At 38.1% G+C, this 14001-nt stretch overlaps 1 protein-coding gene across 17 annotated transcripts; it reads right to left on the bottom strand.

Annotated features, from left to right (window-relative positions):
• Nucleotides 1–3255: 3255 nt before the first annotated feature.
• Nucleotides 3256–13382, bottom strand: LOC147555614 (homeobox-DDT domain protein RLT2-like). Of its 17 annotated transcripts, none has more exons than XM_086663256.1 (19): nt 12978–13382; nt 12252–12378; nt 11666–12121; nt 10979–11052; nt 10327–10731; nt 10150–10239; nt 9912–10076; nt 9583–9805; nt 8902–9002; nt 8413–8499; nt 8141–8290; nt 7889–8044; nt 7592–7801; nt 6796–7512; nt 6160–6714; nt 5134–5766; nt 4875–4979; nt 4376–4630; nt 3256–4231 (listed from the first exon to the last, which is right to left on the bottom strand). In XM_086663256.1, exons 2-19 carry the CDS (start codon nt 12307–12309, stop codon nt 3530–3532), a joined length of 5142 nt encoding a protein of 1713 aa, XP_086519382.1. In that variant the 5' UTR covers nt 12310–12378; nt 12978–13382; the 3' UTR covers nt 3256–3529. The 17 variants fall into 17 exon arrangements, with proteins under 17 accessions (XP_086519382.1, XP_086519384.1, XP_086519372.1 ...); XM_086663258.1 differs by having other exon boundaries at nt 10979–11049; nt 12978–13322; XM_086663246.1 differs by having other exon boundaries at nt 10327–10833; nt 10979–11055; nt 12252–12368; nt 12978–13308.
• Nucleotides 13383–14001: the final 619 nt, after the last annotated feature.

Raw genomic sequence — 14001 nt, 5'->3', positions numbered from 1 at the left:
ATAGAGGAGAGAGATAAGATGAAGAATAGAGGAGGGAGAAGGACCAAATCTTGTGTTGGAATTGACAAAAAGGTGAATCTGGGCATTTAATTCATTGATTTGACGGGGCGTGGTTGTCAGGCACGCCTGACAATACGGAAGGGCAATTACGGAAGTGAAATGTGCGATTTCACGGTTTTCTGACGATAACGGCGAATAGGGGGCCATATGGGTATTTCTTGTAAAGTAGGGGGCCAGGCGGGAAGCTGGTCACAAAGTTGGGGGCCATTAGAGAAATAACCCAATTTTAATTTTAATTTGGATTTTAACTCAATTTATATACTCTTCTCAATCCAAATAAGAGAATCGGGTTTACTTTTTCAAGCTCTTTCATTGTATTTGTTATCTTATTAGTCCGTCTTAAATTCACATCTTTCAAATTTAGGAATCTCAATGAAACCCTAATACTTTTAGCCGGAATTCGTTCATATTATGAATGAGAGTCTTCTTCTCCTCCTACTACTGTCATCTCTCTCTCCTTTTCTTTCTCTACTCTCGCCCGCTCTCGGAATGTTACTTTTGTCGAAACCCTGGCCACGAACCCTCAATTGAGGGTTACTGAATTCTTGAGGAGGGTTTCAGAGTTTATAATTAAGTATTAAAAAATAAAAAATTGAAGGCGTAATAACTAATTTGTTAGATAGCTATTTGTCATTCATTTTCAGAGTTTTGAAAAGTAAAACAATATATTTTTCACACATCTCTCAAAAAGATTTAAAACATTGCTACAACGAAGAATCAGCGTTATCCATTATTTACTAATCAAAAGTTTAATTAATTACTTATTTGGATTTCATCAAATCAAGTATTAACAAAAGTTACACGTTTCATCACTGGAAGCACAGAAAAAGACATCAAAATTTTCGAAAAAATCTAGGTCAATTTTGGTGTAGATGCTTATGTATATTCAACCCTTTTATGTTGAAAGTTTAAAGGTTGAAACCAAACCTTATCTCTTAGTTTTTAGAACTTTTCTTCGTTAATTAAGATAATGAAATCACGAGAATGTAATTCGAATAATAACCTTTTTCTCCTTTCGTCTCTTGAAAATTTCTTAGTCATACGATGATTATCCTGATACAGATAAAGTCTAATTCAGAACTAATTGTGAATGAGATAATTAGTAGGATTATTCTCAATAAATCTAATTGAAGAATTCAAAATCAACTTAAACCAGTTATTCACGTGAGAATCACATCACGAAAAGGATAAAAACAAACACTTTGAAGTCATACTCGAGTCAATTGAGACCTCCAATCAGATTTTAGATCTGACTTCTAAGGAAAAAAAATACTACCTCACAATTTTTGTAAAATAAACGTTAGAACAAAATGAAAAATCTTGTTTTAGAGAAGACTTGTTTAATTCGATGTTGAACCTGTTAAACTTGCATGCATCTAATTCATGATTAATTCGCAACGAATCTAGATGACCTAAATACTATATTCTATGTTAATTATGAAAGTATCCTTTGTGTCTGTGAGATTATTTTCGGAGGCCCCCATCACGATTAGTTATTTTTTACTTAGTGCGTAGTACTTTGTTGGAATTATACTGAGCAACAGTAGTCGTTGGATCAGTTATGTTGTGCTCATCTCATGTGAGAGGATTATATATATGTAGGGTTAACGCAACTTGGGGCCAATATATTCTGACTCGGGTTTAATCTTGTTCCGGTTTTAAGGACCTAGGGTTTATTAAATTAGGTGATGGGTCACTAAAAGCACATGGATGTCCTTATTATGGAAGATTATAGAGGACAAACAAGATAGAAATATCTAAGCAATACTTTCTCACATTCTCTCTCTAAAATTAGCAAGCAATAAATGAATGGATATATGAATAAAAAGTAGTATATCTTGTGTTAGAGTAGGACATGGCCAAAATCCCCCACCTTGGTTTCCTAATGAGGTCCCCTCAAAACTTTCTGATACTTCAAACAATTTAGAATGACCCACCACCAACTCCAATAATGTTAACTCATTTTCATGAGCCAAAATCTATGTCTACTTCACTAAATAATTTACACTCTTTCTACTCCCTAGTTTTTTTTTTGTTGAACTTTCTACTCCCTAGTTGATAAGTATTATTTACCAAACAACAATCTTATATGCTTACTTCGATTTACCCCTTTTTTTAACTTTTCTACTCCCTAGTTGATAAGTATTATTTACCAAACAACAATCTTATATGTTTACTTCGATTTACCCCTTTTTTTAACTTTTCGAACACGAGAGGAAAACCCACTTACAAATATTCTTTGAGCATATGCTTTAGCGGCTTTTGGTCAAGGTCGGCTCTAGTCAACGGCACATATATTAGCCCAAGCTGGGTCTTACCACTACAAATCTGTATTTAACCTATAGGTGTGAATTAGGTCAGCCCACCTTGACCTGGCTTGCGCTTTAGCTCGGCCTGGTCTAAGTCTAACTATTAGCTAATCGGTGCAAGGCTGGCCTGCTGGCCCATATGTCAAGTTGCCCGTTTATGTGTTGATTTGGGCGGCTTCGCCCCATTTTATGCCACCACATTCGGCCTGCAATACGTGTACAACTTCAACAAAACAAATTAGACTTTCCATCAATGTCACTTCAAATGTGTGCATTATCGTTAGGCCCGTGAACTTAATTTGTATGTTGAAATAAGGTGGGGCTGCATAAATTTTTGAAACATAAAATGTTTCTATATGTATACAGAATATTACAGAAATAGATTTCTTATAACAAAAAAGTTAAGTGCTTTTCCATAAGGGAGAAATTCGGTCTGAAGTCTCACTCGATTTGTTTTTGTCTGACTCGTTATATGAGACTCATCTGAATGGTCCAGTTTGGTTGATTTTACTACGTCCATTTGAGCAACACAAATGAGATTCTAAAGAGTCACGCAGATGCACTGGCAAAATGGAGAAGGAAACATCACCGGAAGTAGATCTGGAACTCTATCCCTCCGTTTATTTCTCGTATTAGTTAATGGTTGTTGTAGCGTAACTCTCTCTCAAAAAAAAAAAAGAGTCAGACAATGAGAAAAGAAACAACCCTGGAGTCTTTTATCAATAGGAAGCGACGGATAAAAACATAAAGGCACCTTCATTTCTAGGGTTCATGCTTGTTACAGTGCTATTTGATGATGAAGCTGAAGTCCCATATGACCTGTTGAGGATTTTTATATGAACCCCCTACTCCAAGGAGAAAAAAAAAGACAAAGAAATCAAACTTCGGTTCTCCAATTATTTGTTGTTTTTCATTTGAGCTGATTCAATCAATATTCTATCTACATAAATATGTATAGTACATATAGGATTTAGGGTGTCTAAAGATATTCCCTCTGCTGTGAAAATAAACAAACATGAAATTTCCCTCTAATTACTATCATCTGAATAAGATGATAAGCCTTCATCTGCAACTACATTATCTTCATCCTCTTCGTCTTCTTCAATTCGGTTCCTATGTCTCTCTACATCCATGTACCTATCCTCCATATCTACATCTTCTCACTCGACATACACTTCTTCATAATCATCTCCATTGCCATCTTCTTCATCCTCCTCCCCAATGCTTTCTTCCATCAAGTCCTGAGACCTGCCACTGAACATGCCACCACTATAATCTGTTTGTCGACCACCGTACTCGTCTCCTATTCCCTGACCACATTCATCTGAGTCTTCTGATGCTTCTTCTTCACTGTTAATGTTGAAATTTCTCTCCTCGTCTATATCCATCCTTCTAGTGTTTTCTTCCCATCCTCTCTCTCCTATTCCTAAGCTTCTTGGTGATTCTGCAAAAGTGTTGTGTTTAGGGATTATAATTTTGTTGCCAAACTGACCAAAGCTCCCAGTCTCCTTGTTAACCACCCTCCTCTCTGATGTTACTCTCTGTCCATTCCTAACTGTCCGGCCGCCTCGCTTACGCCCTCGACCACGTGATTGGATTTTTCTTCCCATCCCTTTACCGATTTTGTCTCTCTGACCAGCACTTCCCCTGACAGATTCAATTCTTAAGCCACTGGAGCCTCTTGGCAACCTCCCACCACCACGAGTACGACCAAGTCCCCTTTCACGGCCCCCTTGTCCCCGTCCAGAGCTAATATGCCCACTCGCCATGTCATGCCAGTTCTCTTGTTGATAGTCAGTTCGCTCTGGAGTAAGAGCTGCGTTGACCTCTTGGATATCTTTTATCAATTTTGATGGAACCTTCTGTTTAATTACGAGAATGAGACTCAATAAATTATCGATATTTTTCACTAACATTGATGGAAACGGTTAAATGAAGCAGAGGCCAACAGTTCCGCGAACTAGCTAAGACCCAAATTAACTGATTAAAAAATGAAGGGTACTCACAATGAACTCTCCAGCTTCCTTGTCTTTTTGGGACTCGAACTTCTGCTCCAACATGTAAGTAATAGACGCATCAAGTTCAAGAAGCCTTAATGCAACAGCAGCAGTAGTATGCGGTACCCATGGAAGGATAGGAACCGATCCAAAGGGAAAATCATCAACAGCATACCCCGATGAGGAACTCAATAGTTCCCTTGTCGTCTCAAAGTTTGATGATAAACAATCTCGTTTTATAGCATCCTCCAAAAGTGTTAAAACCTGAGAAACAAAATGAATAAGTAAAAAAGTGACATAATATATAGGCATAATAATATATATGTGTATATACACAAACCCAACATGAAATTGATATTAAGTGTTAGGGTATATTGATTATTGATTAACACAATTAATAATGACTAACGTGTTTAAGATTTGGAAAAAAAAATGCCAGCCCTCCGCTGGTTTAGGCATATCGAGTATGTATAACAAAACTAGATCAGAGAAGGAATAAACATAAAACCTGAAGCAGGTCCTCTGCTGACACTGAAGATTGCAACTTCAGACCCCAGGAATTACGATAATCATCTGCCCAAAGTATCTGCAGAGCTTCACTAGGGACAGAAACCTGAAAAGTCAAATAGATAAATGGACTATGAAGGATATACATGAATACGGGAAAGAATGCGAGTAAAAAAAGTTTAAATGGATTGGTCAATCTCAGAAATTGACTTATCCAGGACAGAATAAATAAATTTTGCTAAAATGACGAAGACCCTCACCTCAGTTAAAGTTAACTGTGCCTTGAGCATTCTGATCCTCAAGGGAAGAGATGAATCTGATACTCGAAAGTCGCTGACGAGGCCCATCTTCTGTTTCTCTTCACATTGGGTAACATGGTCAGAAAATAATATATTAGTAGAGAAGTTTGCGAACATTCGATGGCAAACAGGACAGTGATTGTCTTTGGAGTATGTTTCAAAGCAGAAATCACAAGTGATGAGAAGCTCAGAGCATCTTTTCTTCCCATATTTAATGGCCGATAATGTTGAAGGGTTAAAGCACTCTTTCCACATCCACTTCTGGAAATCTTGATACCTTTTTAAAGCACCAACTCTCTCGTACTCACTTCTCCCAAGCTCAATAGTGAAAGATGATGACAGATCCACTGTATCAGAATGAAGACCACATACTGAAGTGCCAAAATTCTCAATTCCCAAAGAGCGGTTCGGACCATAATCCATTTGAGAAGCTTCAATTTTCAATGTACCATCTGTTTTGTTCAAGTGATTCTTGCATTTTAAGTTTCTTCTAACGGCTTCTTTAAACAATACCTCAATCTTTTGCAACATTGAGTGTAAATGGGACTCCCTAGTACCACGTGTATCCAAAGATGCCAATAGAGTATCAAATGCCTGCAAGTGAGATTCACTCCAAGTTAAGAACAAATTTACAGATGCATGGTTGTGTGCGTACGTATATATCTGTACACTAAGTATTAAACTCGCCAAGAGTTGAACAACCAAAAAGTGGAGATACGGAGATTCTATGTCAGTGATCCAGCATGATACCTGATTAAAACACCATGATTTACAACTAAATTTACAATACTAAGTCCAGAAACCAATATAGCCGTAGGGTAGACACCTAAGGGATGTGAAGCTAACATACCATCCTACTTTTATGTCATAACCAAGTGTTTATAATCAAATGCAAATCTTAAACATTTTTCGGAAAACATAAATCCACACAAATCATCAGTATGAATTCAGATAACTAGCATAAACTTCTCCAGGATAGATTGATACCTCTTCTGAATCAATAAGCCTCCAGCAACCACCTTGAGATTCAAAGAATATCCGGCCAGAACCTGGATCATTTCTAGAAGTGGAGGTAGCAAACAGCCAGTAACGATTACGCCTTCGATCCTGACCAAGAGGCAATGATCTATATACATACATCTCTTCTGCTTTTTGACCAATATAAGACTTCAATTCTGCCCGTGATTTTTCAGCAGCAGCAGCATATAAATGTTGTTGGGAAATATCTGGGCCTACAGAGAACTCTTGCCCCAACATATTCGTTTCTGCATGCATGCTATTAAGATCATTTTGGACACCGTTAAAATCAATAAGTGCTTCTTGTTTCATAGAAGGATTTGGAGATGGCTCGTTGCACTTGTTTTCATCAAATGGAGTTTGTCTCCCTTCGACTGCAGAATTCGTTATATTTGGATCAGTCTTTATACCCACATAAGGCAAATATTGAGATTTTGTTGTGTAATCTTCTTTCACACGCCTCTTGTCAAGTTGTGCCTCCGCCCACAGTTGCTTCTTAACAGCAGTTGCAGCCTCCAAGCGTTCCTGCAGAAGTTTCCACATCAGATTACTGATACCGAGTGTGCAAAAGAAATTAAACACAACAGCAAGTACACGAAAAGCTACCTCTAAAAGGACACGAACTGAATGTCCTTCAATGGCCACACCAATTAAAGCAATGAGGGCGTTAAGACGCTCCTCTACAGTTAGATCTGAATATTCTCCTTCCGTCAACCCTCGGACCCATGGCTCACCATGATTAGTTTCATCAGTTTCTGCATCCTCTAGGGCAGCGTTACTTGATATGTTTCTGTTTCTACCAACATCAATGGAATGATCACTTGTAGCGCCTGAATGTTTTATTTCTTTCTTTCCTTCCGAAAATAAAGAGTTTCCGTTCTCGTAATATCCAGACACGCTTTGTGGAATTTCGCCAACTTCCTTGCAAATATTTTTGTTCTCTTTGTTTTCTGAGCAAGACAATGTTTTAACAACTCTCATTTCAGTGAACAGAGTGCCATCTTTGCTTTGATTCATTCCTATGTCATAAACGTCATGGTCCTCCTCATCACAATCAGAATTATCATCTCTTTCGACATCATCAGCCTGTTCTGCGTCCTTTTCAGCTTCCTCAAAATCCGAAAATCCATTTTCAAATATATGTATCTTTTCCCTGGCGGCTGCTAGTATTGTTTCGGCATCAGTAGGATCCTTTCTGTAAGCAGCCCGTAGACAATATGTTGAAGGAGCTGTTCTTTCAAAAAGGTTGGAATCCCTCGATAATGCAGCTGAAATCGATGCCTCTGGCGTCTTGCTTGTTGTAAGGTCTCGAAGACCAGATTTCTTGGAAAAAAATAAATAAGTAAACCAATTAATTGACAGCATCTCATAAGTCATATTCAGACTACCAGAGAATAGTTACCTGAATTTTTTCTGCAAGTTCAAGTATTGTTATTCCCTTACTACCCTCGACAGAAAGAACATGGTATGCTGCGAATTTCACAGTTCCTGGTGTTAACCGATGCCTAGATTTACGTGGATGAGAGGAACATTTTTCTTGCATCACTGCAGCAGCACTTTCAGCAGCTGCACCACTGCGTAATGTAGTAATTATATCTTCACCATCATAACCCTGCACAATTGGATACCTGGTAGATTAAGAAAATAAAATAATATCTAGAAAAGCACAGAGAGAACCATAATGAAACAAAATTTGCACCTCCTTATCCTCACGGTAATGTCCTTGTTCAGGACCCTTTTTCTTCAATTGTGGTCCAAACCCTGCTGAAAGAGCAACTTGGCGCAATATTTCAGGCCATGTCAATGGGTTCAAGTGACGTTTCCAGGTGCATATGTCAAACCCCCATGCATATGCCTGCCATAAGAAGTTGACATTACCAAATTAAGGATAATTGAACCTGATTATCTAAGGCTGATAATATGGACCTAGCAAATGATGAATAAAATTTACCCCCTCAACAATTTGTGGGTGTCCACCTCCAGGATTAGCAGAACAATTTTGATTTGCTCCTAGCCCGGAGGGAGTCCTAGCAACATCTTCAATATCTTTAATGATTAACCTCAGCAGAGCAACATGTATCTCACCCAATAATCTTGGATCCTGAAATTGCATAAAGCAGTTTAAAAAGCACAATATTTGAGGTAATATTGAACAAGAAAGAGAGAAAAAACTTAGTCCTCTAAAAATACAAGTAAAACATGAAGATCTGTTTCAGAACTTACATAATCATGAAAAGCTTGAACAAGCTCATCGAGAGTAAAAGGCCAAAGCTCAAGAGCATCCATGAAAGTATTTAAAAATCTCCAAACCTGCACATAACCCTCAGAAACTTGAAGATATAATGTTCATGCATAAACTAATCGAAACTTTATCTCTTACCAAGGCAAGTAAACATAATTTGAACTAGGAGTAAGATGCTCTGAGTCTTACCAACGTAATTTCAAATTTTACTAAAAGTGAACTTTATCTCTTACCAAGGCAAGTAAACATAATTTGTAAAAAGCAGTAGTTAAGATTTATTTACTCCTACGCATTCTCATAGATCAACAACATAATTAAGGTAAAAGTGTCATCTTCTGCTAGAAATGGTTGTACAGATATTGATGTTGTGTAGATATGGGCATACAGATGCCATCTTGGTATAAATAATAAACAACACATTTTGAAAAAAAAAGTACAGAAAGTGCAAAGCAAAGATACGTGGAACATACCATGAGAAGGTTCCCGATATTCTCCTCTGAATCTGCCCATGGTTGAATTACAAATGGCCTTCTTAGTTGAACAGCCTCTGGAGGGAATTTACACAACATATCTGGAGCAAAGACAATCACATTATATATTGATTCCAAATAATGTCGCATATCACTTTAAAGTATAACAGTTGTAATGCTAATATGCTATACAAATAATACAATGACTTTACAAGGCTTGACAACATATACTGAGAGCAATGCCAAACCTAAACTACTTCTCTCACCCAACAAAAGTTGAAATGCCAACACATCAAGGCTCGAATACAAGCGCCTTAATCTAACTAAAGTCCACTTAAGGTGTTGCCTAAAGTTGTATATGTTACAAAATGCTGGTGACAACACTGATACTTAATTACAGAGTTACAGCAGGCTTCAGGCTTTGGGCCTTAGAATCCTGTCATGCACCTTTATATTTAGAAATATATTTACTAATACAAAAACAACGAGGAGTTTTTGTTCAGAATAGGCTTTAGTTAGTTTGAGATATGAATTAATTGGATGGAAATGAATAAATCTACCATGAATAAGAAAAACCGAGGTATGAAAGTCCATTATAAGCACTTAACATATGCAACCAGAAGGTACTGCTTAGAAATATTGCATATATGAGCCAACATTAACTATTTTCCCGATGCCTACCTCTGAAAAGCTCCAAATTTTGATAAGTTTCACTGTCTAGAGAAATTGTAGAAGGCAATCCTTTGCTTGAAGCAGCCAGCTCCATAAGTTCCAAGCGTTCATCTTCAATGAGCTCCATAGATTCTTTAGCAATTCGACGAGCAGTAGCCCTCTCATTAGCAGCTTTTAGTCTTGCTGCTTCCTTCTCTCTACGGAGTTCTTCTTTCTGCTTCATTTTCTCAGCCTGAATCAAGGAGGATATCCACATAATGTTTCAAATAGAATTTATCATCCTAATCGTTTTAAAAGAGCTTCTACTTACATAACACACAACTCTCATCGTGACTTACTCTCAAATTTTCTTTCAGCAAAAACTTCTCCCTTCTCTCAAGTTCACGCCTTTGTTCTCGTATGAACCTCTCCTCCTCTCGCTGCTTTTCACGCATCAATCTCTCTTCTTCCTTACGTCTTTCACGGTCATGCCTTTCCATATCTTTACGCATTTGTTCTTCTCTCTTCAGATAAAATACCAGAGCATTAGCTTACAATAAAAGCAAGATTCGAGAGATACAAATTATAGAGAAGAACCTTTCGCCTTAAAATATCTTGTTTCTCAAGCTCCTTCCTTATTCGTCTTTCATGAGCTTCAACTTCCCTTGCTATTCTTGCTTCTTCACTCTGAACAGCAAGAAGTACTTAAACAATAATATTTCCTTAAAAATATCATTTGCTAGTCTTTGACTAAATTGTACAAATGTGGGTTACCTTGTGTTTCTGAGCAAGAATGGAAGCATCATCCTCCTGTGAAATCAGCCTTTCCCCGAATCCAAGTGGATCTTCTAACCCAACCACTGACTGAGATCGAACCTGTATGTCCACTTCGGCATTTGCAAAGGAGTTTCGGTGTGGAACGCTATCATAGCCTCCTGCAGCTGCATTAGCAACATGAGCCTGCCGTCCGTGTTTAGAAGAACGACTACTTGAGCCCTGGACTTGGAAGCCAGGACCTGCAGGCACTTGTTCTTTTCCATGGATATAGGATCCTGCAGCCGATAGTGATAAACCCCTAACTCTAGGACCATCATGAGGAGAACTGTAGATGCGGGATGGATCACCTCTTTCATATGCATCAGAAAGAAACTGGTATTCATGCAGGGGCCTGGTTGCAACCTGAGGATCAACCACGTAAACATTTCCAGCTGTTAGTTTTCTTCTCCCACCAGACGAACTAAATAGAAAAGAGTGTTCGACATGAGGCAAGAGTTGTGATATCTGTTGAAACCAGAGAAAATGACCAACAGTGAGCAAGTTGCAAGACGGACGTATTAGACTTTCACCAAACATCTCGTTTGTGACTTGTCAATCACTAGATATTGTGAACTGTAAAAGCATATTTGTGAAATGATCAAAAACCAACCTTGCTTGATTTGGCAAGGTGATGTTCGTAGCCATCGTGAGGTTTCCCTGCTTGCTTTTGGTGCACTCTGACTGCTGCTACACATATAAGTAAGATAGCTAGAGGTTCGTCAACTTAAAATAACAGGCAATGAAGACAGTCAAAAACCAACTGAAGTTGAAATTCTAAACCTAAGAAAGTTGTTTACGAATGTGTTAGGTTTCCTGCACTGCTGTAACTTGGCTGCAACATAAAGATAAGTGCAACAACTTGCAACATCCTGTTCACCCATGGCCATTTAAGGTGAATACCGGATGAACCTTGGTCAAAGGAGAGGGTGCAGGACAGTAGGACACGCATGTTTTGGTACAAACAGACAACGTAAACTTATATTTTTGACATGACATATAGTTGAACACTTGAATGCGGTGAAAGAATTTTAATTTCTTAGTAATATGATAAGACATGACACGGTAACCCATTAATGCATCATAATGATCTTATAATTGTAAGTTACATCTTGTTTCACTAAGGTGGAGAACTCAACCAAAGGACCCCACCTTGAAGGCTCGGACACTGCTCCAACCCGCTCATCTCACTACTCTTTTGTTGCTCAATAAGTGAGGACTTTATAGTTGCAATAAATAATATTAACAGTAAATCAATATACAAACCACGAAAAAGTCACAAACAACAATAAAACATTACCTATTTGCGCACTGAAGGCACCAACCGGCAACAAATCGAATTCCATTCCGAGAATGGGCCCATCCTCTCTCAATGGCTCCCCTAACTGTGCCTCCACAAAGGCAATTGCTCTCGACTCTGATGTCAACTGAGGCGGCTCATAAGACCTCTTAACTACGGCTACATCAGCTCCAGCTCTAGAAACAGTTGTTGCCAACTGACGACTAGCAACCTTTCGCTTTACAGGTGGACTCGACCCTGAACCCGACCCAGGCCCGGGCTTGTTCCCCTTTTTGCCATCCATGGTCTCACCCAAGCCCAATCGAGATGCCGACACATCCTTTCTCAGTCTCTTCGCCGGGGCTTCTTTCCTGTCCTTCAACCTCCTATGACAAAACCACATCTGTAATTGCCGATCCGTAAGCCCTAACTTTGCCGAAAGCTCTTGTCGTAAAGTCTCAGATGGATATGCATCCACTAATCACAATTCAAATCAATCAAAACCACCATTAAAATCAACAATAAAAAACCAAGATCAACTTAATAAGAGGTTTAACTTCAAAATAAAAAAAAACAACCAATCAAAATTGCAAACTTGGAAACTAACCGGCATAAGTTTTCTCCAAGAGCTCCAACTGAGAAGGAGTCTTCATCTTCCTCTTCATCTTATTCTCTCCACCACCATTATTACTACTACCTTTAGGAGGCTTCTTCTTCTCTCCTTCTGACGCACCCTCCATTACCAAATATAAAGATGATCAATAAATTAAGATTAAAAATACCCTAGAACTCAAATTCGGCATAGATCCAACAATATATGATCAAGAAACAAGATAAACTAGGGTTTGAGAATTGAGATAAGAAGGAATGTTATTCTATTAATGAGTTAGGTCAAAGAACAAATTATACAAGGGAAAATGAAGGAAAAAAAAGGGGGAATTGATGAGAGATCTAAAAAGAAAAGAATTGGTGAGAGTAAAGAAAATAAAAAAAAAAGTTGATTAAAGATGAGCGGTGAGATTTGTTTAACAAGAATAAACAATAACAATAACAATATAGATAGAAAGAATAAGTTAAGAAGGGTCAAAGAAAAGAAAAAATTGATTGTTGATAGTAAGAATAAACTAAAGAGGAGAAAGTAGAGAGAAATTAAGAAATACTCCTCCTAATGAGATTTTAAGATTGAATAATTAAAGTAGTAGATAATCAAAGAGAGAGAAACAACAACAACAACAACAAGAAGAACAATAATAACAAGAAAGAAGAGTTGAAATTGTTTCCATTTTGTGTTTTGAAACACAAAAACAGAAGAAAAAAAAGATAGAAATGAAACCTTTTTTTCATTTTTGATTTAAGATTAGATAGTTTGAGATCGAATGATGGATTAATTGATGATTCCTCCTCCTCCTCCTCCTCAATCTTGCTCACTTCACCCATTTGAAATTTTTAATGATTTTCTTCTCTTTCTCTATATCTCTAGCAGCTAGTGTGTTCTTTTAATAAAAAATCGAATTTGGGGTTTGATTCTGACTTTGTTCTTCTTCAATCTGTTCTTTAACTGAAGCCCCTGGATTTCGCGGTTTTGGGTTATTTGTTACGAGGGAAGGAAGATCAGAGAGTCTGTCCTTGTAGTGGGGGTCCAACTAACTTTTTTGGGAAGTCTCAACTGCGCCTGTAGGGGTCTCTCTATTAGGTGCCACCATTTTGGTTTAGAGCAAGTCCAACAGTTGTTCAGCCTACGGGTGGGAATTTTGCCCATAAGTCCGAACCCGCCCACAGGCACTCGAGCCCGACGAGGACCATGGACGCCCGCGTCCGTCTCGGACACAACCCGTCCAGCCCGCAAAATTTAGTGGGCGAACATGGGTTAAAACCTCTACCCGCGCACCCGCCCATGCCCGCACCTAGGGATGTCAACGGGGCGGATTTGGGACGGTCCATCCCTTCCCAACTCCGTCCCGTTAGTAAACGGGTTTTACCATAACCGTCCCAATAATTAATCGGGGTAGATATTCAATTACCATAACCATCCCAATTAAAAATTGTTAAACCATTACTGCCCCGCCCCGTTTAATATAAAACGAGTCAGGTCGGGTCGGGTTCAAAGTATTTTGTTTCACAAAAGTTATTTTAGTTTGAAGTAACATAACAATTGTTAACAAAATTTTGTAAGACTTTGAGTTTATCAATCATAAACACTACAACTACTTAAATAATATAAAACATAAAATAATTAAATTGATAATATAAGATTAAAGTTTTAGAAACATAACCTTATATAAAACATATATCTAATATAACATACTAATCGGTTCGGGGCGGAGTTTACTATCTAATACTAAACCCTCCCCGAACCC

This window comes from Eschscholzia californica, unplaced genomic scaffold (genome assembly GCF_041429995.1).
Source record: "Eschscholzia californica isolate CP2 unplaced genomic scaffold, dmEscCali1.0.p SCAF_2, whole genome shotgun sequence".
Taxonomy (NCBI): domain Eukaryota; kingdom Viridiplantae; phylum Streptophyta; class Magnoliopsida; order Ranunculales; family Papaveraceae; genus Eschscholzia; species Eschscholzia californica.
The sequence above is the reverse complement of the archived record's forward strand: the minus strand, read 5'-3'. Positions and strand labels throughout refer to the sequence as shown.